The sequence below is a fragment of the Brassica napus genome, chromosome C5 (assembly GCF_020379485.1).
Source record: "Brassica napus cultivar Da-Ae chromosome C5, Da-Ae, whole genome shotgun sequence".
NCBI classification, from domain to species: domain Eukaryota; kingdom Viridiplantae; phylum Streptophyta; class Magnoliopsida; order Brassicales; family Brassicaceae; genus Brassica; species Brassica napus.
In genome coordinates, this window is record NC_063448.1 from 18,920,824 (window position 1) to 18,940,716 (window position 19,893).

Below are 19,893 nucleotides of genomic sequence, written 5' to 3' on the forward strand. Positions count from 1 at the left end.
TCTAGTTTACATGGTTAAAGGCGTATTAATTCCGGTTTGGTTCGTATCGGTTCGATGTTTAAAGGAAAAGACGATTTTGGTTTGGTAAAACCAGATCGTGTATCGTGACCCTCTGCGCGAGAAAGAGGGTCTTAAAACATTAACAAAGAGGCAAGTGAACACATCTGTCTCTCCGTAGACGCCATGGCTTGCGCTGAGCAGCCTCTCAAGAAGCGTCGGCTGTATGACACAGTCCCTGAATCGCAAGTAGAATCCCCATCCACTTGTACGCCCGCGAGCTCGATCCCCGCTCCGGTGACGCCGCCGCCTCCATCTCAGGAGGAAGTTCAAACGAGAAGCAGGAACAGAGAAGAGATTCGAAGAGTGCATGAGTGCTATAAGCGTCTCAAATCATGTATCGGCCACAGAGATGGCAGCCGCTACGCGACTCTTGAGCAAGCGTATCGATCCCTAATCTCCGCCTCTAAAGGTTCGTTTTTCTCTTTTCTTAATATTGAATTGCGTGAAGATTAGGGTTAGGAGCCGAAATATTGTGGCTTTCGATTTACTTTTGTTGGCTCGTATTTTTGTTGCTCATATAACACTGTGTCATCTCCCATGTGTTCAATTTCATTCGATGCCATGTTACCCTTCTCTAGATTCCTTATGTATGTGCCCAAAAGTCTCAGTACTTGGGGTTATATACGTTTCTCAAGGAAGCCTGCTCTTGTGGGGTTTATTCTATTGTTCTGTTTAAATGAAAGGTGTGTGGAAACCATTCCGTGAGAGGAAACTAGCTCAACGGATGACAGTTACGAAACTTAGTTCTTAAAGTAGAGTTTTCACTCTCTAGTACACCTCCGAGAGTCGTTTTTTTGCCGTAAAGGAATATAAGCATTATAATGAAGTTAACGGAGTAATGATTTAGTTAGTTGCTTTTAATCGCAGGTTGTACTAGCGTTAAGCGCCTTGTGGCTGATTTTGTTCCGCGATATGCACTGTACTGCCCTACTGCTATTGGTGATGCCGTTGAAACTGTCATCGGCATGCATAACTTCAGCTTGGAACCATTAAAGACAGGACAAGATGCTGATGGTGTTGCTTTTCAAACTGCTAAAGCCTGCATATTCGGTCTGGTTGATTTATGTTCTGCTGCTTCTTCAAACAGAAGATCATCACCAGAGGCTCGGGATATCTGCTCTGCTGTTTTCAGAAATGTGTTAACCTTCTTTGTGCTATCTTTTGAGGGTAAAGAAATCTTCCAGATACTTGATAAGAGCGATTTGAAGGTGCAAGATCCTAACGAAGACTTTTCCCAGCTGATGCAAAAACTTTCAGAGGGAAACTCCTTACCTCTGATCAAGCTATCCCAGTTTCGTGTCTTAGCTTTACTCAAAGTATTCTTCAGCTTCCCTAAAAATTCAATTGCCACTTGTTTTGGATTCTTCAATTCGTCATCAACGGAGGATGTAGCCACGGGGAAGTATCTTATTACTAATATGACAGAAACGATTAGTGATATTGATACCGCTAGTAATGAACCTGAACCAGATGAGAATTCTGGTCAGACAGATTCTAACAAAATAGAAGCTACTGTCAAGAATGCGGAAGGGTTGAGTGGGATCCACGAAGCATCACACAGTCTAAAGAGCTGCTTGTTAGGAATGGTAATACTCTGAGTAGCGTAGAATCACTTTTAAGTTGCATTTTTTTTTGTTATTGACTTGCTGTTATTTCCCGCTTGAGCATCAACCATGTCATTCATTTTATTTGCTTGACTAGAGTGGAATGGCTGTGTATTGCTAAAAATCTAATAGTTTCAAAAATCATTCATGCAGGTTCTTGGGAGGAGTCTCTCCATTGGTAGGTGGGCCTTCTTTAAGTACAAGAATATATGCAGCCTGTCATCCTTCATAGATATATCCAGCGCTATTCCTTCTCTAGAGGCAATGTTTGCACTTGTCGGAAAAGATATCAAGGCAGACGATTATCAAATGGAGAGTGACGACGATGATTGTGGAAAATTTTCAGCTTCACATGTGAAACCTCACAGTTCTACGGAAAATGATGTCCGCTCTAGTGCTGGATCTGTCTATGATGCTGGAGGTTCACGATCTATGGACTTTGAGACGGCTGAGCAGAGAGACTTGTCATGCGGTCGATCTTCGGTCCCAAGGGGATTAATAAATCATCATACACCATCTCCTTCTGCAAGAGTGCCTTCCGACTTAAGGAGTAACTCTGCAGATGGTAGGAACAATTTTATTGTTGGAGGGTCACCTGCTATTCAAGCAGCGCCCCGTGGACCTTCATCAGGGAAAATCGTTTGGTATTTGGACGGAGACCCCACTGCTTATGACATTTATCCCGCTTCGGGGCAGCTGTGGTTGGGGTATTTAGGACCAGAAGAAACTGAAGGTCATCTAAGGTTTCAGCTTGATAGGTACGGTCCAGTAGACCGTTTCTTTTTTGATCCAGTGAAAGGATTTGCCCTAGCTGAATATAGAAGTATAATTGATGCAATCAGAGCACGAGAATATCTGCGAGCCGAATTTCCTTGGCGCATTAAGTTTATGGATATAGGAGTTGGTGCAAGAGGGTCTTTCAACGGGGTAGCGTATGGTTATTGTACTCATCTGTATATTGGAAGCATCTCTAGCCAGTGGGAGAGGGATGAAATTGTCCATGAGTCACGGCAAGCCCTTTATAAGGGACCTCGCATGGTGACTGACCTGTACTATGAACATGCCCTTTTGATGGAGTTTGATACGCCTGATGATGCTGCCGTTGTCATGGCACATCTCAGGTTTTATCGTGGAGAAAAGAGTAAATTTAACATGCCATCAGTCAATCGTCCTTTGCCTCATGAAGGTGGAGTAAGGTTTGTCTCTCTACTTCCAAGCTATTGTTTCTTTGATGACTCTAAATTGTTGACGTTTTTAGTGATAAATATCCATACAAGATTTTTATCTTCTCACACACACTCTCACGCGTCCTAATTTTTGGTACATTTATGCACATCGTTTTTTGGTCTCTTTTAGTTTGACGTGGAAATTTCTTGTCTTAACAGTCATTCAGAGAGCCACCTTCAAATGCTTCCAACATCAAAACCGGATAATGGATCAGGGGAATATGTGTCCCCATTAATGAGCACGGATCCTGGAGCTAACTTTCAGCAAAATTGGCCTGCTTCTGGTAGCACTCTTGTGAATCCTGCACAAGGAGGTTAGTCTTCTATCTTCTATCTTCTGGATCATTAATGGTTTCTTGTCACCGCAAAGATTTGTGTATGAATTTAAGGCCCACCCTTTCTCTGTCTCAGGGACTCCTTCATGTGTGCCCATGCCAGCTCCAGGACAGGCTGCTACACCGACATCTCAAATTCCTCCATCTCCGTTTGTTCAACAACCCATTCACCCTCCTCCAAACACCTCTTGGGACACAAGATCTCTAGGCCACCAAATCTCTCCAAGTGGTACTGCAATAGCAACATCGTCACAGGCTCAAGGACCTCCACCGCAGCAGGTTTCAGGTCCATTTGTGCCGCCTCCCGTGCATCCAGTCTCTCAGTCACAAGAACCATATGTTCAGCATTTTGATCAGGTGTATCCACCTCCGCCTTCAGGACATTCATTACCCTCTGTGACACAGCCACCGCCACCAGAAATGATGCCACCTCCGCCTCAAGCTCAACCACCTCCTTTGCCTCACGCACATCCACCTATGGTTCCTCCGCCTCCTTGTAATCCACAATCTCCTCCGCCCTTACCTCCAACGGTCACACAATTGTCTGAACCAGATGCTTATGATCATAACGCAGAGCACCATTGGCAGGGTGTTCTGTCCAAAAGCGGAGTTCATTACTCCACGATCGTTGCTCAGAGATTGGAATCGGACATTTGCAAATATACCAATGGGTTTTCAGAGGCTGTGCAGTGAGTGGCAACACCTCACTCTAATTTGATGCATTATACTAAACTTATGTGCAATTAACATTCGTTTTCTGGCTTTTTACTTTCTGCAGATGGCCAGTTAAATTGGACATGACCAAGCGCACAGATATGAAGAAAGTAAAATCGAGTTTCACAAACACTCAGCCCCACCAAGTGAGTTTCTATTCTCTTGGTTCTCTCCCATGTACAAAGCCATCTATCTTCTTACGGTTTGAGGAACTTTGTTTTTGCAGAGAGAGGTCTGTCAGTTAATTCCCGCAACTTTCAGCGACCGTAAAGGGGTAAAAATAAAGTTTTAGTTTGGCTGCATCGAGTAAACCTATATCGTCTTGCTTTGTAATATAACTATTTCAAACTCACATTTTTTGGTTGTCTTGCGGCAGCTCCAAGATTTCACATCATACTTGAAGCAGAGAGATTGTGCAGGAGTTATAAAGATACCTGTAACAAGCCTCATGTGGGCGAGGCATCTCTTCATTCTTCCCTACTCGGAAGAAACATGTTCCATGCTTTCAGTCACCCCAAGCTCCTCTGAATGTTTGATCGGTTTGGTTTTGCCCAAGGAACCCAATGCTGAGTGCTCGTGACATAGAATATCTACTCATGTATCTCATGACAAAGCAGAGTCATTGCCTAAGATAGTTCGGAATCAGTTTGTAAATGATGAACGTACTAGTGGTGTAATCTCACTCTTTTGTTTCACCCTTTTAAGGGAACCAATTGTAGATTGGTGTGAACTATTATTAGCTGTCAAAGTTTCGTTATCGCGTGGCATCTTTCCTCTATATACACTGTAAATTAATATTGGTATGAGGTTTGCGTTTGGGTTTGTCGTTTGTGACATTCTTCAACCAAACAATTAATGCTCAAGCGCAATGTAACATAAAAGTTTTAGATAGCTAATCTCGAACGCAATTTCACCAAACGCTCGTCAGGGAATCGCAAATCGGTTGGATGGTGGGAGGCAATAGGATTCCTCCTCCTCTCCGAGTGGGAGTAGGGTTAGGATGGGGGGATCAGGGACAGTGGGTATCCAGCAAATGTCCGGCTTAAGGAGGTGGCAGTTTCGTGAATTACTTGCCTCGGGACGAAGCCGTAGCCGCCGGTCTCGGCCCAGAGGATGGAGGTTTGGATCCAGTGGAGAGTGGTGGATCTCCTCAATAGAGAGCTCACAAGGCTGCTTAAGCCTAATCCTAGAGAGTTTTGGAGAGAAGGTCCATCGTCTTAACATAATGTCAACCAACTTAGTTTAGGCTTTGTCCTGTATGTTAATGTTACTTGTATGATTCCTCAAGTTTAGAAGCAGATGGTATGATTTCCCTTTTCATGGCGTCAAGGGAGTTGTCGCCGGCGTAATTGTTGGAGAAATCGAGTTGTGCCGCCGTGTTTTCATGGTCTTGTATAGAATGTGAGTTGCTAATGTTTTCATGATAAAATAAAGACAAAAAGACAAAAATAGCACTAAATCAAGTTTATGTTCCCAAACTAGCACTCAAGGTCAAAAGTCACAAAAATAGCACTTAATGTTTTATCAAAAGTCACAAACTTAGGGCTTAGAGTTAAAGGATGGGGTTTAGGATTTAGGGTTTAGGGTTTAGGGTTTAGATTTTAGGGTTTAGGGTTTAGAGTTTAGGGTTTAGGGTTTAGGGTTTAGAGTTTAGGGTTTACAGTTGAGAAATGAGGTTTTGGGGATAATATTTCAAATTTTGAAAAATAAAAAAAATTAAAATTTTCAAAGGATAAACTTAGAAAGGTGCTATTTTGGTCATTTTAGTTTTTGAGTGCTATTTTTGTGATATAAACTTAGAAAGGTGCTATTTTGGAGATTTGCCCTAAAATGAAAACAAATCAGTTCTCTTTTTTGGACTTGTAATATATATCCCCTATATATTATTTGAGAAATATTACAACTTCTTTTTGTAGTCATATGTCATCACTATAAATGATTCTTAGAATCATTAGAGAAATATGTTGATCCATCTAATTATATAATAAGCTTTTTATTAAACTAACAATAAATTCATCATTAATGTACTTTATTATTTTTTTAAATAAAATTTACGGAATTGCCTAATGTGGCTAAAATATATATGACAATTAATGATTTTGAATAATAAATATTTGATAAAAAATAGTGTATCTTCTATCATATTTATTTAATTTTAAACTATTAAATAAATTAAACAACCATAATAACCATATAATAAAAATTTAGATTTTTATGTATATCTTATATTTTGAATTTTTACAAACGGCTATAAATTAGTAAAACTGTTAAAAGTCTCACATTCAAATTTTATGATCCATAGTTTAAAATTTTTGTTATGACAAAATACAAATGATTACAAAAATTATATAAGTAAAAAGTCTACTTTAATTAATTATTAAGATTAATATATATATCATTTTAAATTAAACTATACACCATGTAAAATACAATATTTTAGTTTCAAAATTTACTTTGAACAATTTTTTTGATAAAATTTTTGAACGATCATTGACAACTTATTTTTTTTTAATTATAAATTATTAAAACTATTAATCCCACAATGAAAATTTTGTTATCAGTAATTTAATTTTTTTTTCTATAAAAGATACAAATGATTGAAAAAATATATGAGTAGAAATCATCATTTAATAGACATTAATATTAAAAATATACTAAAATATATGATCTATGTTAGTATCATTAAATTTAATAACATATCCTATCAAATATTAAAAAAATATTTTTTGGATTAATAAAATTGATTTATATGTTCGCACCAATTTAATTATATGTTTAATAGTTACTGACTTTTAATTATTTAATATATATTTATTATTTCATAATATGTAAAAATATTTAATACATAAAATAATTTATATATATAATGTTGATCCCGCGTAAGACGCGGATCTTAACCTAGTATATATATATATATATGTGAAAAGGAAATTTTAATATCTTGGGACAATGTGTTGAATATACTGGTCCAAATTAGCTGAATACACATGATTATGGATAACCCAAAAATAAGTAATTTTTTGATACTGTGCGGACGAAAATGCCCTCATACTTTATCAAAAACATGTAACTCTAGATCTATCAGCTAAATATTTACATAGCAGGTAACAATCTACATACCAACTAACATATTAGCTAATAATTTCAGTATCATCTAACAATCTATGTATCAAACAAATGTATCGACTAACAAATCATATATCAGTTAATGAAACTATTAACAATTAATTAGTTATCTATCAAATAGCTTCAAATCTATTTGTAACAGCTAACACTCATGTATCGATTAAGAATCCAATAAAATCTAAATAATAGCAGGTAAATAATAAAATATCTAACATATATATTATCTAAAAGTTGATTGTGATTCGAAATTGGAAACATTGGAATTGGGGTGAGATAATAAGATTAGCATTATGCGTGTCAAAAGAATCAGAATAAAAAAATAAAAATTTATGTTGAATTAGAAGATGATTTGAAGAACATGTACGAGAGATAAAGAGATTAGAACTAGGCTTGGGCGTTCGGGTCTTCGGGTCGGGTTTGGGCCGGTTTCTTTCGGGTCCGGGTCTTTCGGGTCCTAAATATTTAGATCCAATCGGTACTTAGAAATTTTCGGTTCGGGTTTGGGTCGGTTCTTCTCGGGTCCGGATCGGTTTGGGTCTATAATTAAAATACCCATAATTGTCATATATATCTAAAATTTTACAAAATAACCTAAATGAAACTATTAATAATTAAAATAAAACATGTTTAAACTCTAAATTTTACATTTTAAAGGTTCATATTACTTAAACAATATTACAAAATAATAACAAATATTGTTGACAAAAGATATTTCAACTAAATCATAAAATAATATATATAAAATAGAACACAAAAACATTATAGTTTTAGATATACACGTTTTTAAGTCGGGTACAAATCGGTTCTTATCGGGTCGGGTCTATTCGGGTCGGTTCTTTTCGGATCCGGGTCTATTCGGATCGGTTCTTTTTGGTTCCTTTCGGTTTCTTTCGGTTCCAAGTCCATTCGGGTAAAAAAAATTTAGACCCAAAAAGTACTTGTAAATTTTTGGTCCGAGTCCGGATCGGATATTTTTGGGTCGGTTCCGGTTCGGGTCTTCGAGTCTAGGTTAAAATGTCCAGGCCTAATTAGAACATAGAAAAGGGAGAAAGAGAGATAGAGATAAGAATATAAAAGTCATAAAAAAATATTTAAAAAAATAAAAGGATATGCCAAATTATACGTGCTTTTGGTTGTATCCACACCAATTTCTCTATATTTTACTCGTGGTATAGCAACTACACGGTTTGTGAGGTCTACGTAATGCAAGAGACTGAGAGATCATAATGGGTCCACGCTTGGATATTCTTTTTATCATATCCAAAGTTCACTCTCTTTCATTTTTAATATTTACTTTTATTTCTCAGCCCAAAACTCGAAAATGTTAGTGTCAATTATAAATCTGAGTAGAACAAAACGATCTATTTCAATACTTAACCCAGCTAGTTTCGCTCAACCACCGAACCACACCAAACCAAACCAGCGCGTTCTGCTAAACAATGGCTCCACAATATTTAGATTATCACTTGACATTTTCAACCGTTGATTGTAGCCACGAAAGGATGGCGTTCACCTTATTTTCTCGGTTGTCGGCTATAGCTCAATGACCCGAAAGACTATCAGACGATACATAGCCACTGAGAAAAACGAGTTGCGAAGAAGGCAAATCCAATAAAAAGTGCTTTAAATCCTGCAAAAAAAGAAAGATCAATCTGCTCCAAATATCAAACAACCATCGAAACACTGGGATGACGACTCTCACATCAGATCTCCCCGCCACAAGCTTCCGACTGAGCCAATCGAGAAGCTAAGCAACGTCCTGATCTGAACAAGAAAACCATGTTCGGTTATTTATTTGCTTTACGGTCAACTTTACTAGAGAGACAATGGTAAACCGGTAATAGAATAAAAAAAACTAATCAAGATCAAGTTCTCTGACTTGATGAACTTGTCTTCGAAAGTAAGATGGAAAGCACAACAGGAGAGTAGCCACCGAGAAAGTATTGAATCTGTCATAGACGATAGAGCAAACCTAAATTACAAACGCGAAAACCTTAGAAAACCCGTCGTCATATTTATAAGTCTAGAAGTCATATTAATTATGATGAGCAACATTCAACCTTTTTAGTATTCCCTCAGATCAAAATGACATGTTATTAATGATTTACAAATGTAAGTTGAAATTTAGTCTATAAAATTAACCCAAGTGTGGATGCTAATCGATTTGAAAAATAAAGAAAACAGTTTATTTAAAATGAATTTGTTAGATTTAAAAACTGATATTATATTTTATATAATTAAAATAACATAAAAAAATGACATAATCTACAAATAAAAATAAAACAAGATCTAAAACATTGTACACGAGGACTATAAATTATAGGTGTGTCCAAAAATAAACGAAATCATAGTCAGGTCGGCATATCAGGATCCAACGGCACAAAAAGTGGCACGTGGGAGAGCATATTCCGTAGATGTGAAAGGTTTGATTCTTGTTCGAAATCACCGAGTCGAGAGTCTTTATATATAAAAGAAAACTCGCCGCTCTCATCCTCACGTTTCTCTTCCTTGGTTCCAAAATCTCCGAAACTTTCTCGACCTCTCTCTCATCTCTCCCTGAAAAGAACCCTCTCTTTAATGGATAAATCGCCTCTCCGATCTCATTCCTCAGCGTTTTCCTCCAGACTTTTGTTGCTCTTCTTCTCTAGTTTTCGTGCTTCTTCTTCTTCTTCTTCTGTTGTTGTTTCCCATCGTAATTGTCGTTGATACGCTTTTTCTTTCGTAAAACTCGGAAGCTCTGCCGATTCGTCAATAGTTGATTTGGATTTGAACCATGGGGAGGAGTAAGCTTCTCTTCTTGATTTTCAATCTCTATTTGATATAGAAAACTAAGACTTGACCTTTTGCTGGGAATATTGCAGAGTCTCAGCGTAAGAATGTCCCCATGGATTTGTTTGATAGTGATGATGATACAAGTAGTATTAGCTCTTCCTCCACCATCCGTTCTGAGAGACCCGGCATGGATGAAGTTCAGGTTCACAAAGATTTGATGCTGGATCAATCCCTTGATGCTCTCTATGAGAAAAGGTTGTTACTTTCGTTGTGGGTTCTTCTTTTTATTCTTTTCTGTTTTTTTGTTTTGAAAATTCCTTTCTCGTTGTGAAGGACTTCAACGAGAGAGCAAGCTTTGGCCTCCATTGTTGATGCTTTCAACTGCGACTTGCAGCATGAGTTTGTCGAAAAGAAGTAACCAACTCGTTTCTTGTTTAGTTTAGCATTCCACTTTGAGTTCCTATGTTGTTAATCATACTAAGGGGTGTCTAATGTTTCTTCTCAACGATATGCAGGTTTGCCACTCTATTGCATCAGTGCTTACACTGCACCAAGAAAGGGTCCAGCAAGGAGACCTCCTTAGCATCACATGTTATTGGTTAGTCTTTGAGTCAAACAGGCAACTTATGCATCATCTTTAGTAGCTTTTTTATTGGGCTATGCTAATAGTTAGTGTGGCGTTTGCAGGGTTGCTAGCATTGACTGTTGGACTTGGGGATCAAGCACAAGAGATTCTTGAAGAATCCGTCACTCCTCTTTCTCAGGCCCTTAAATCTGGTCGTGAAGTGTTAAAAATAACTTCGGTATGGATGAGCAGCTGATGACTAGCAGTTTTTTTTTTATTTTGTTAAAGGTCTGGTTTCTAAATTAGGCCATTTCATTGCAGATTCTTGAGTGTTTGGCAGTCATAACCTTTGTTGGTGGGACCAATCCGGAGCAAACTGAGACATCTATGCAAATAATATGGCAAATGATTCACCCCAAACTAGGTTCTAATGTATGCATCTTACTCTTTTCTCATGTTAAACTGAGAGGTCTATGCAAATTATTTGATTGCTAATTTGGTTTATTAAGAAAGTATGTTGTTTAATCTAAAGTATATAGGAGGCTCACATGTAAGTTGGCATTTTGTGTAGGTTGTTGCAACCAAACCTTCACCTGCTGTGATAACTACTGTTGTCTCTTCCTGGGCGTTTCTGCTCACAACAGTTGACCGATGGACCCTAAGTCCCAAACTTTGGCAAGAGTAAGTGGAACTTGTTGCATTTATTTGACCACTTATTGATGGATTTATAATCTCATTAGAGATATTGATGCTACTGCAGGATCGTTACGTATCTCTCCTCACTGTTGGAAAAAGAAGACCGATCTGTACGTATAGCTGCTGGTGAAGCGCTTGCTCTTATATTTGAGTCGGGAACTCTGGAGAAGTTTGCTGCTGAAGCCAAAGAGTCTGCTAATAATGGATCAGTGAAAGAAGGAAGTGTGTCTCAGGAGGCATTGATTCACATGCATGGCCTGAAATCCAAAGTCGTTAACCAAGTTAGAGACCTCTCTGTAGAGGCAGGTGGTAAAGGCTCTGCTAAGAAAGATCTCAACACACAACGGAATTTGTTTAAAGATCTTGTTGAATTTCTTGAGGTATGAGTTCATCTTTTCTGTGTGATGAGGCTAATATTTGACTCTTCTGGTTGGATTTTTATATATGATCTGTTTTAATTTAATGATGATTAGGATGGATACGCACCTGAAACCTCTACAAAGGTTGGAGGGGACTATTTGCAGACGTCAACTTGGTATCAGATGATACAGGTTTCTCTCAAATCTTTATAGGACTTGTTCTGTTGGTCTTCCTGTGACTGGTTTTCAACATGTATATGTTGCTTTTCAACAGTTGAATTTTTTGAAGCATTTCCTTGGGGGTGGCTTTATCAAGCATATGCAGGTCGGTTTTCTTATTTGCCAAGCTTCCACTTTCTTAGTCCTTAGGTTTTTCTTTCTCTAGAAGCTGGCTGTTTACTGTTACTTCATTCAATTTTGGCAACAACAGGAGAATGAGTTCCTTCACGATGTATTCAACTTCACTCCAAAAAAGGTTGGTGGGCGAGGTTCTGGCATGTCTAGTGAAGAAAAGGTTTGTTTTGCGACTCTGCATGCTCTCCTCTTTGTTCTTTGATTGTTTCCGGTTTTAACCATCAGTTGGTGTTCATTAATGGCAGAGGTTGTTTAAATCACCAAACTCAGCTCTCAACAAAGCAAGGACGCAATTCCTGAACAAGCAGAGGATGCTAGCTAAGGTATTTTATATAAAACTGTGGGTGATTGATTATCTTCTCTCTTGGAGATTTTGTTGCGGAGGGTATTATAACGAATTTGTTTCCAACTGTGATTACAGAACATGAACGATGGGCATTATGCGGCGACGGTGGAGAACGAATGATGGCTTCTCACTATTGATTTTAAAGCTATGCAAACTTGCCTGCTGCCTTGTTGACGATTGATGTACCATAGAATCACTTTTGCTGTTTCATCATTATACTTTTATGTCACTTTTACCGTCAGAATGTTATTACTCTGACAATACAGTTGTTGCTCTTAGAGAGCCATTGAATACTTCAATAACCATTTTTAGTTGAGACTCAGAATTCGAATCGCAGATTTTTAGCAATTTGTGTAACCAATAATCATTTATCTCGTAGTTCTGATTCGGCCATGTAGTACAACAAGTTCATGGGATTTTTTTCCTCTTGATCTTCTAATCCCTATGATTCCGGGCATGCACTCATGATCTTTTTTATCTTACAAAACACCAAGATTTTTTTGTTTCCATCGAGTTTTAATGTTCATAGGTCATAAACTGCATTGTAGTAGTATGAACAAACTCTATTTAACTAGCAAACATTTCGTTTTACACAACACACCATCGAAAACCGCATTGTAGAGTTTAAACACGGTAGGTACAACGAACATGGAAGAAAGAAGACTGCTCGGGACTTTGATTTTTAGTCACTCCAATTGTCTTTATCTTCGGCAGCTTCTTCATCTTGGTCCTGCCATTGACACCATCTTTGATCAGAAACACATTACACAACAAGAAAGGATTTGAAGTTCAAGTAGCGATAAAATATAATAGCTCAACCATTTCTCCTTCGACGGATCCACCTGGTGACCACACGAGTATTTGTCTATCTGCACCACTTGTGTATAGTTCCTATGAGTAAAGCATAACAAGTCATTCGGATTTAGTGGTGTTTTCAACAAGGAGATTTGAGAAGATTCCAGTGATTGAGATATACCTGATCAGTGGAATTAAAGCAGCAAGTGTTCACGCTTTCGTAGTGTCCACGAAACATCAGTGTTGTTCTACCCGACCACATGCCAAAAGCCTTATATACAAATTGTATCACGATTCAATGTATAATGAAAGTAATGAAATGAAAAGATTTGAGGATAATATAGTAAGTTGATGACTACCTTCACAGTCTTCATGCATGGAACAAATACAAGAGCTGGATCATCACTTGTAGCCATCTGAATCGCTTTGCTGGTCTGAAGGCGTCCAGTTTCAAAGTTCAAAAGTGTATTGCATCCGGATTGAGTATCCCACAGCCTTATTCTTGAATCCGACCCTGAAACATAATATGCAAATGCAATAGTACATTAGAGTCTAAACGTGGAGGCACTTAATCCCACATAGCAGCACCAAATGCGTACAATAGTAATCAGTTCTCGCAACCAATTGATGTTTAAACCCCTATAGTTATTACATCCACTTCACGTTGGGTCACTAATTTATGCCTTTCAAATAGATACCCTAAAGTACAAAGAAAGTAGCCATGACCATAAGAAAGAACCTTACCAGCACTAAGAAGGTACATCCCATCGTTAGTTGCCTTTAATCCAGTAACAACACCATAATGAGCCGTAGCACGATCTAGAGTAGACAACATTCCAGGATGAAGTCTCTTCTGTCTAGCCTTTTCCACTGAAGGTCTAGCGCTAGATGATCCCTTCATATTCTGGCTCCCCGTGTGTTTACTATGCAGTGTCTTCAACCTATTTTTGGCCCCAGAAGAAGATTTTTCAGCTGAAACCTGTATGAGAAGATAATAGAGTTACTAAAGGATTCCACTCCCAAACAAAAAAAGAAGATATTGATAATCCTTTATTCATGTCACATGAAGTCCTTTAGACATGCAGAGGTAACTAGATATACAGTGACAAGAACAAACTTAAAAAAGGTCATTCGGTTTGAACAAACCTTAGTGCTAACCGCTGAATGCTTTAAAATCGGTGGACGAACCCCAAGTTGTGTAACTGATTGATCCAAAACACGGAAACAACCAGCACGTCTAATGTCCCAGAAGCGTATAGCACCATCACATCCCCCAGTGTACAAAACCCACTCGCTGGAAGTAGACCATTCCACCGACATAACACCATCTGGCGTATCATGACAACAAGACAATCTGTTATTTTAACTAATGAAAGCAAGAGACTAGTATCTAAGATAACGTGTGAGAGAATGCTTCTGAAGCAACAAAGGAAAAGTACAAAAGAAGCATACCACGGTGACCAGATAGGGTGTGAGAGAAAGCTCCAGAAGCTATATCACAGAGGCGAACCTGCACATCCTCAGTGCCAGCAGCAATAAGGGTGTGAGACATAGCCAAAGAAGACATGGCAGTTCTATAAACCTTCCCAGGCATCTTAAAATCCACAACCGCCTACAAAAAAAAAAAAATCAGATAAATATTGAAAGTAGCTAAACTTTGACAAATGACAAATGACAAATCACCTGAGCAGTATTGGTATCCCAGACTTTGATGAGATGATCAAAAGAACCTGTAACGAAGAGCCCAGTGTCAATGGGATACCAAACAGCAGAAGAAACGGCAAATCTATGCCCATGTTCATGCCCCTTGTCCACACTAAATACACACTTGTGCTTCTCAATTAGACCACTTGCCTCGGAATCAGTCGCGCGCTGAGTATCGAACACGGCAGCTGAACCATCTGATGCTCCTGAGAGCAAGTACCTCCCTTCCGTCAAATCAACCTGATTCATTCAATTCAATTCACTCTCATAATTAGTTAGTTTAGACTTTAAGTGAAACCCCCAAACTTGGAAGCTACCTGAAGGGAGTTGACGGCGCCACGGTGAGGAGAAACGAAATCTTTGCGATTACAGAGTTGGAGAGAGGAGATGCGGCGTGATTTGAGTTGGTTCGCGAACGAATTGCAAGGGGTCCGACCGGTTTCTCTGGCTTGGATGGCTTGCCACATTCTCCTAGCATCTCCACTCGATAACCCCCCTTTTTGTGATGGATGCGTTTTGATCGGCAGGAGAGGAGACAAGGATGATGATGATGATTCTTAACAAATCTGATACCCCAAAAAAAAAAACTCTTTCAAGAGAATATAACTATTTTTGCGTCGGTTAAAAACTAAAAAAATTAAATATTTTATATTCTTTGATATAAATTTCTAACCCAAGCAAGAAAAAGAAAAGATACGAGTATACCTTGGGTATCTCCAACCAACCCTGCTCCTACCTCACATTTTGCAGTAAAATCATCTCCAATCCTACTCTAAAATATTTCTCTATATTTAAATATTTTCATATTTAAGAAAATAATATTATAAATAAATATATAAATATTATTTTACTATATATATTATAAAAATTACTGTTAATATTTCTTAATTATATAAATATCCATCAAACGAACTATTTTATGCAATAAAATATATATAATATAAACAATAAAAGACCATACATATTAAAAAATAAAAAATAAGCACCATACAAAAGATAAATAATATAAAACATAAAAGATCATATATATGAAAGTGGACTATTTTGCAAATAATAAATGAAATGTGATATTACTAATAATTTAATAACATAAAACATAATATATTAAAAAATATTCTATTTTGGAATAAGAAATAGATAATACATTGGAGCAAAACTCAACTTCATTTTGGAATTATTCTATATTGGACTAGAAAATGAAGTAATACATTGGTCACCGCACTATTATATGGTCTTTTTCGGAAAACTGTAAGAAAGTATCCCGCATCATGTTTGTGTTGATTTTGTGTCGCTTGTTGGTTGTAGGAGCTACCCCTAAAAACGAAAAACTCCTACAATGTTTTTTTCTTTAATTGATTCCAACACAAATATATTTTGCTTACTTCGTGACTCCAACTCCTAAATGCTCATAATAATTAAAAAAATTGGTAAACCATTTTCCCGATAGAGATTGTGAAAGTCCCGGTGGTCACCCGCTGTAGAAATCTAGTGTGGTGCAGATTCGAACTCGGGTCCCTTAGAGATCCACAGAACGCCTTGACCACCTGACCACAGACGCGTGGTCAATGACGGAGTTATATAATTTTTATTTTGACTAGAGAAACTGATGCATGTAACTTACATGTCACACTAGAATTCTTCTCACTAGTCATTAGCAAAGTAAAATTTGAACATCCCTCGAAGAAAGCCCATTGTAAAGCTATTATGTGATAAGCCATCATTACTGATTAACCATGAGACAGATCTAATATCCATTCGTGTTTTGAGAGGAAAAAAGAACAATCAGGATAAAGTTGACATCTCAACAAAAGGTAGCCACATGATTGAAACATACATTTGTCAACTAACACCATTCGGGTTGCCAGAGACAATCATTTGTCACCTTATTTAAATTATTAATGTTTACTTATATTTATGAAAGTTGTACAATGTATTTAATATGTTTGCTTACACACCTAAGCTTAATGATCAAGTGGATTGTCATACGGTCATAATACCTATTGCCGTCTTGTCGACATTTTAGAGCTGACCCGGTTCTTCATAACTAGCTGGTAAGCTACATATGATATAGGACATTGATATTTCAATCTCAGAAACATTAAACTTATAACACATCAACCCTTTTGTTTTATCGTCTTTAACTCCTGAAGTGTAATAATTAAGACCATGGTAGTAGCCCTGGGACGGATCCGGATATCCGGAAAATTTAGGGTATCCGGATCCGGATCCGTGGATTTAATATCCGGATCCGGATTTGTGGTTTCCGGATATCCGGATATCCGTCTCGATATTCTATTATCCGCGGATATCCGGATCCGGATCCGGATCTGTCAAAATAATTAAAAATAATTTTTTTAACAAAAAATACTAATTTTTTTAATATAATACATAAATTAAATATTTATAAATATATTTATATATGTTTATAATATTGTAAAAACTAAAATATTATATTATAAGATTAATTCATGTATAAATATTAATATATCAAATATAAATATTAATAAAATTTAAAAATTTAATGTATTTTAAAAATACGGATCCGGATCCGGATATCCGGACCTAAAAATTAAGATATCCGGATCCAGATTCGGTTTGCACGGATCCAAGATTTTACTATCCGGATTCGGATCCGGGTACCCCAGATATCTTATTTTCGGAGCGGATCCGGAGCGGATCTCGGATCGAATCCGGATCTCAGATAATAAGTCTCATGCCTACATGGTAGACAAAGACCATAACTGTTGGAGGATGGGCCATCGGCCCATTCGCGAGTTGGGAGTCGAGGGAAAAGCCCAGCAAAGGCCCACGTCGAGGAAAAGACATCCGCAGCGCACACAGAGAACATGAACCTAAGACGCGTAGCCTGTACCGGCCGCCGATTATAGACAGAATGTCTACACAAGCGATAGGGTGATGATGAGTGCCAAACCAACTACCTGACATATAACCACTACGAAGTGGAAAAGACGCATTCGAACGAGTATAAATAGAGGAGAGCATTGAATGAAAAAAGGCAGCGAAACAGAGAGAGAATTACTAGAGAGATAAAGTAGAGAGAATCTTGAGTTTGTCTTTACGACTACGAATTCTTCTTTTGTATTCTTCGCTTCGGCATTTTGTAAACACTTCACTACTTTATTCTTGTTTAGTCTATAAATCCCTGTTACCGGATTTAGGATTCAACAATAACTAGCAAAGAAAAACGACCTAAACTTAAATCCATATGATTAGCATTTCTAAAACGTGTTCAGTCTTTGTTTAGTTCATTTTTAAATTAAATTTGAGCACTTTTGTTTGTATTCGGTTAGCAATATCTGTTTACTTATATCAGTTTCAACTCAGACTTTATGAAGTCGTTTTTCATTTCAAGACTACACTTTCAACTCTCTCTTTTTATGAATCGTCTTTCGCTGCTATGGTTGAACAAATGTCTAAATTTTTCCTCTTATTCTCTCAAGCATCTCTATTTCTACATATTCAGATGTAAAAGTTTTCACCCAAGTTAATACGAGGAAAGTACTACGACACATGGAGGATATGCATAATGCATGGAGTAATGGACTACTAGTCTACAAGCTTAGTTTCTGCGCAATGTCACTTATATGTTCCTAGGAGGATATGAATGGACCACAAGTCTACAATCCTAACGAAAAAAAAGAAACCAAAATCGTAGCCTGGAATGACAGACAATAATGCCCAACCCTAGTCAATGCTCATTTTCATATGTGATTATAAAGATAAAATATAAGAATTATACGTCAGAACTACTTATGTATGACGTTATATTAACTTTTTTAGTTCACGAATTTCTTTTTTTTTTTGTCAAAATGTCAGATTTATTCTACGAAGCTTACAAAAAAATGTCAAAACGATTTTATATATCATCATTATTTTTGCTACCTATCATATGCATTTGTATATGTAAAGAAAAAAAATTTAATAGATCACACAGATTTCATATCTATAGTGTTATGACAAAATAAGTTTCCCCACAAGTCACATCCACACAGTGAACTCAACCATTTCTTCGAACAATATAACATTATACGGGTTACTAAATCATCAGTATGCGAACAAATTATCTTTTGTAATACTATCAATTTTCAAAACAGGAATGTTATATAAGAAGTTCAATGTATAATGATGACAAACTTGCTTAATAAAACTATAAATAAAATATTGATAACAAACATCATAAAAATTAACCATAAATACGTCGCTGCTATCAGATTTTGAAAATTATGAAATTGACAAATAAATATTTGTGTACTGTAAGTACGAATGTTAGAAAAATATAAAACTATATCAATATTACTTATATTTTAATATATTTGGGCTTTTTGGGAAGATTTGAGTACATAGTTAAGTCGCAAACGGCGCAGATGAAAAAACCAGACCATATAAATTTAATTACATAATCAGTTATAGATGCCGCCATTATTAGACCAATAATAAAAGAGATAAGATCCATAATTGCGTATTAGTGAATCTTGACCTTATTAATTGAAGTCAGTTCGTTTATAATTGACGTGGAACATAAATAAATATCTGAAGCAAAATTTAAGTCACCTGAAAACAAATTCGATGAAAATATCCTATATTCTTGCAATGTTTATAAAAAATCCCAAACTTAATAACATTCAGAAACAACCCCACTTGTTTGATTAGTCTGAAACATTACTACAATTTTAAAATAAAATTCTCCTAATCGGGAGCACAGATACGTACCGACTACATCACTTACCAACTGCATATGATTACATCAACGGTTATATTATTATATTATAATAAGGTCCCTTGTAATATTTGTACTATATATATAGCAAAACAGGTGAATATATTTGCATAATGCATATGTATGGTATTGTTACTATCCATAATCTTTATAATATTATTACGGTCGAACAAGCTTAAGAGATTCCAAATTTACCATATAGTTAAAATACATTTTGATAAATGTAAATAGTTCTGTGAAATTTATCCAAAAACCGAACCGAAAAACCAAAACTGAAATTAGACCAAAATTTAAAAAAATCCGAATGGTTCTTATTTTTCTAAATTTGAAAAATTGAAACCAAACTAAAATCCAACTGAAAACCGTACGAGTATCCGAATATTCAAAATATAATAAAAATATATATTATTTTAAATTTTTATACATAAATATAATTTAAAAAAAAATCAAAATCCCGAATTACCTAAATATTTTTTTTTCGGATTTTCCATGTTTAACT

At 36.7% G+C, this 19,893-nt stretch overlaps 3 protein-coding genes and 1 long non-coding RNA gene across 4 annotated transcripts; 2 read left to right on the plus strand and 2 right to left on the minus strand.

The window, feature by feature from the left end:
- The first annotated feature begins 157 nt into the window (after window positions 1-157).
- LOC106431668 lies at window positions 158-4,696 on the plus strand. Its single transcript, XM_013872474.3, has 8 exons — window positions 158-469; window positions 928-1,646; window positions 1,818-2,860; window positions 3,050-3,204; window positions 3,302-3,914; window positions 4,004-4,085; window positions 4,166-4,213; window positions 4,316-4,696. Exons 1-8 carry the CDS (start codon window positions 184-186, stop codon window positions 4,517-4,519), a joined length of 3,150 nt encoding a protein of 1,049 aa, XP_013727928.1. The 5' UTR covers window positions 158-183; the 3' UTR covers window positions 4,520-4,696.
- Window positions 4,697-7,704: 3,008 nt separating this feature from the next.
- Window positions 7,705-9,395, minus strand: LOC111206045. The gene is made up of 2 exons (XR_002658326.2): window positions 8,945-9,395; window positions 7,705-8,829 (listed from the first exon to the last, which is right to left on the minus strand). It is a non-coding gene; the product is annotated as an uncharacterized LOC111206045 (long non-coding RNA).
- A 164-nt stretch (window positions 9,396-9,559) lies between these two features.
- Window positions 9,560-12,479, plus strand: LOC106431655 (interferon-related developmental regulator 1). The gene is made up of 13 exons (XM_013872461.3): window positions 9,560-9,848; window positions 9,927-10,092; window positions 10,171-10,251; window positions 10,353-10,435; window positions 10,525-10,640; window positions 10,724-10,834; window positions 10,974-11,083; window positions 11,163-11,478; window positions 11,572-11,649; window positions 11,732-11,782; window positions 11,888-11,971; window positions 12,057-12,134; window positions 12,233-12,479. Exons 1-13 carry the CDS (start codon window positions 9,839-9,841, stop codon window positions 12,275-12,277), a joined length of 1,329 nt encoding a protein of 442 aa, XP_013727915.1. The 5' UTR covers window positions 9,560-9,838; the 3' UTR covers window positions 12,278-12,479.
- Window positions 12,480-12,705: 226 nt separating this feature from the next.
- On the minus strand, window positions 12,706-15,287 carry LOC106431654 (WD repeat-containing protein ATCSA-1). Its single transcript, XM_013872460.3, has 9 exons — window positions 14,974-15,287; window positions 14,636-14,896; window positions 14,405-14,564; window positions 14,099-14,280; window positions 13,697-13,931; window positions 13,312-13,466; window positions 13,134-13,223; window positions 12,977-13,048; window positions 12,706-12,887 (listed from the first exon to the last, which is right to left on the minus strand). The coding sequence occupies exons 1-9, from the start codon at window positions 15,121-15,123 to the stop codon at window positions 12,840-12,842; spliced, it is 1,353 nt and encodes a 450-aa protein (XP_013727914.1). The 5' UTR covers window positions 15,124-15,287; the 3' UTR covers window positions 12,706-12,839.
- Window positions 15,288-19,893: the final 4,606 nt, after the last annotated feature.

Coding starts and splice junctions, on each gene's coding strand:
- LOC106431668 (XM_013872474.3), top strand. CDS start 184: ATGGCTTGCGCTGAGCAGCCTCTCAAGAAGCGTCGGCTGTATGACACA. Junction 3,205..3,301: donor TGTGAATCCTGCACAAGGAG/GTTAGTCTTCTA, acceptor TCTCTGTCTCAG/GGACTCCTTCATGTGTGCCC. Junction 4,086..4,165: donor CAAACACTCAGCCCCACCAA/GTGAGTTTCTAT, acceptor TTGTTTTTGCAG/AGAGAGGTCTGTCAGTTAAT.
- LOC106431654 (XM_013872460.3), bottom strand. CDS start 15,123: ATGTGGCAAGCCATCCAAGCCAGAGAAACCGGTCGGACCCCTTGCAAT. Junction 14,565..14,635: donor GGGATACCAATACTGCTCAG/GTGATTTGTCAT, acceptor TTTTTTTTGTAG/GCGGTTGTGGATTTTAAGAT. Junction 13,467..13,696: donor GATGTACCTTCTTAGTGCTG/GTAAGGTTCTTT, acceptor ATTATGTTTCAG/GGTCGGATTCAAGAATAAGG.
- LOC106431655 (XM_013872461.3), top strand. Junction 10,252..10,352: donor CATGAGTTTGTCGAAAAGAA/GTAACCAACTCG, acceptor AACGATATGCAG/GTTTGCCACTCTATTGCATC. Junction 11,084..11,162: donor AGTCCCAAACTTTGGCAAGA/GTAAGTGGAACT, acceptor ATGCTACTGCAG/GATCGTTACGTATCTCTCCT.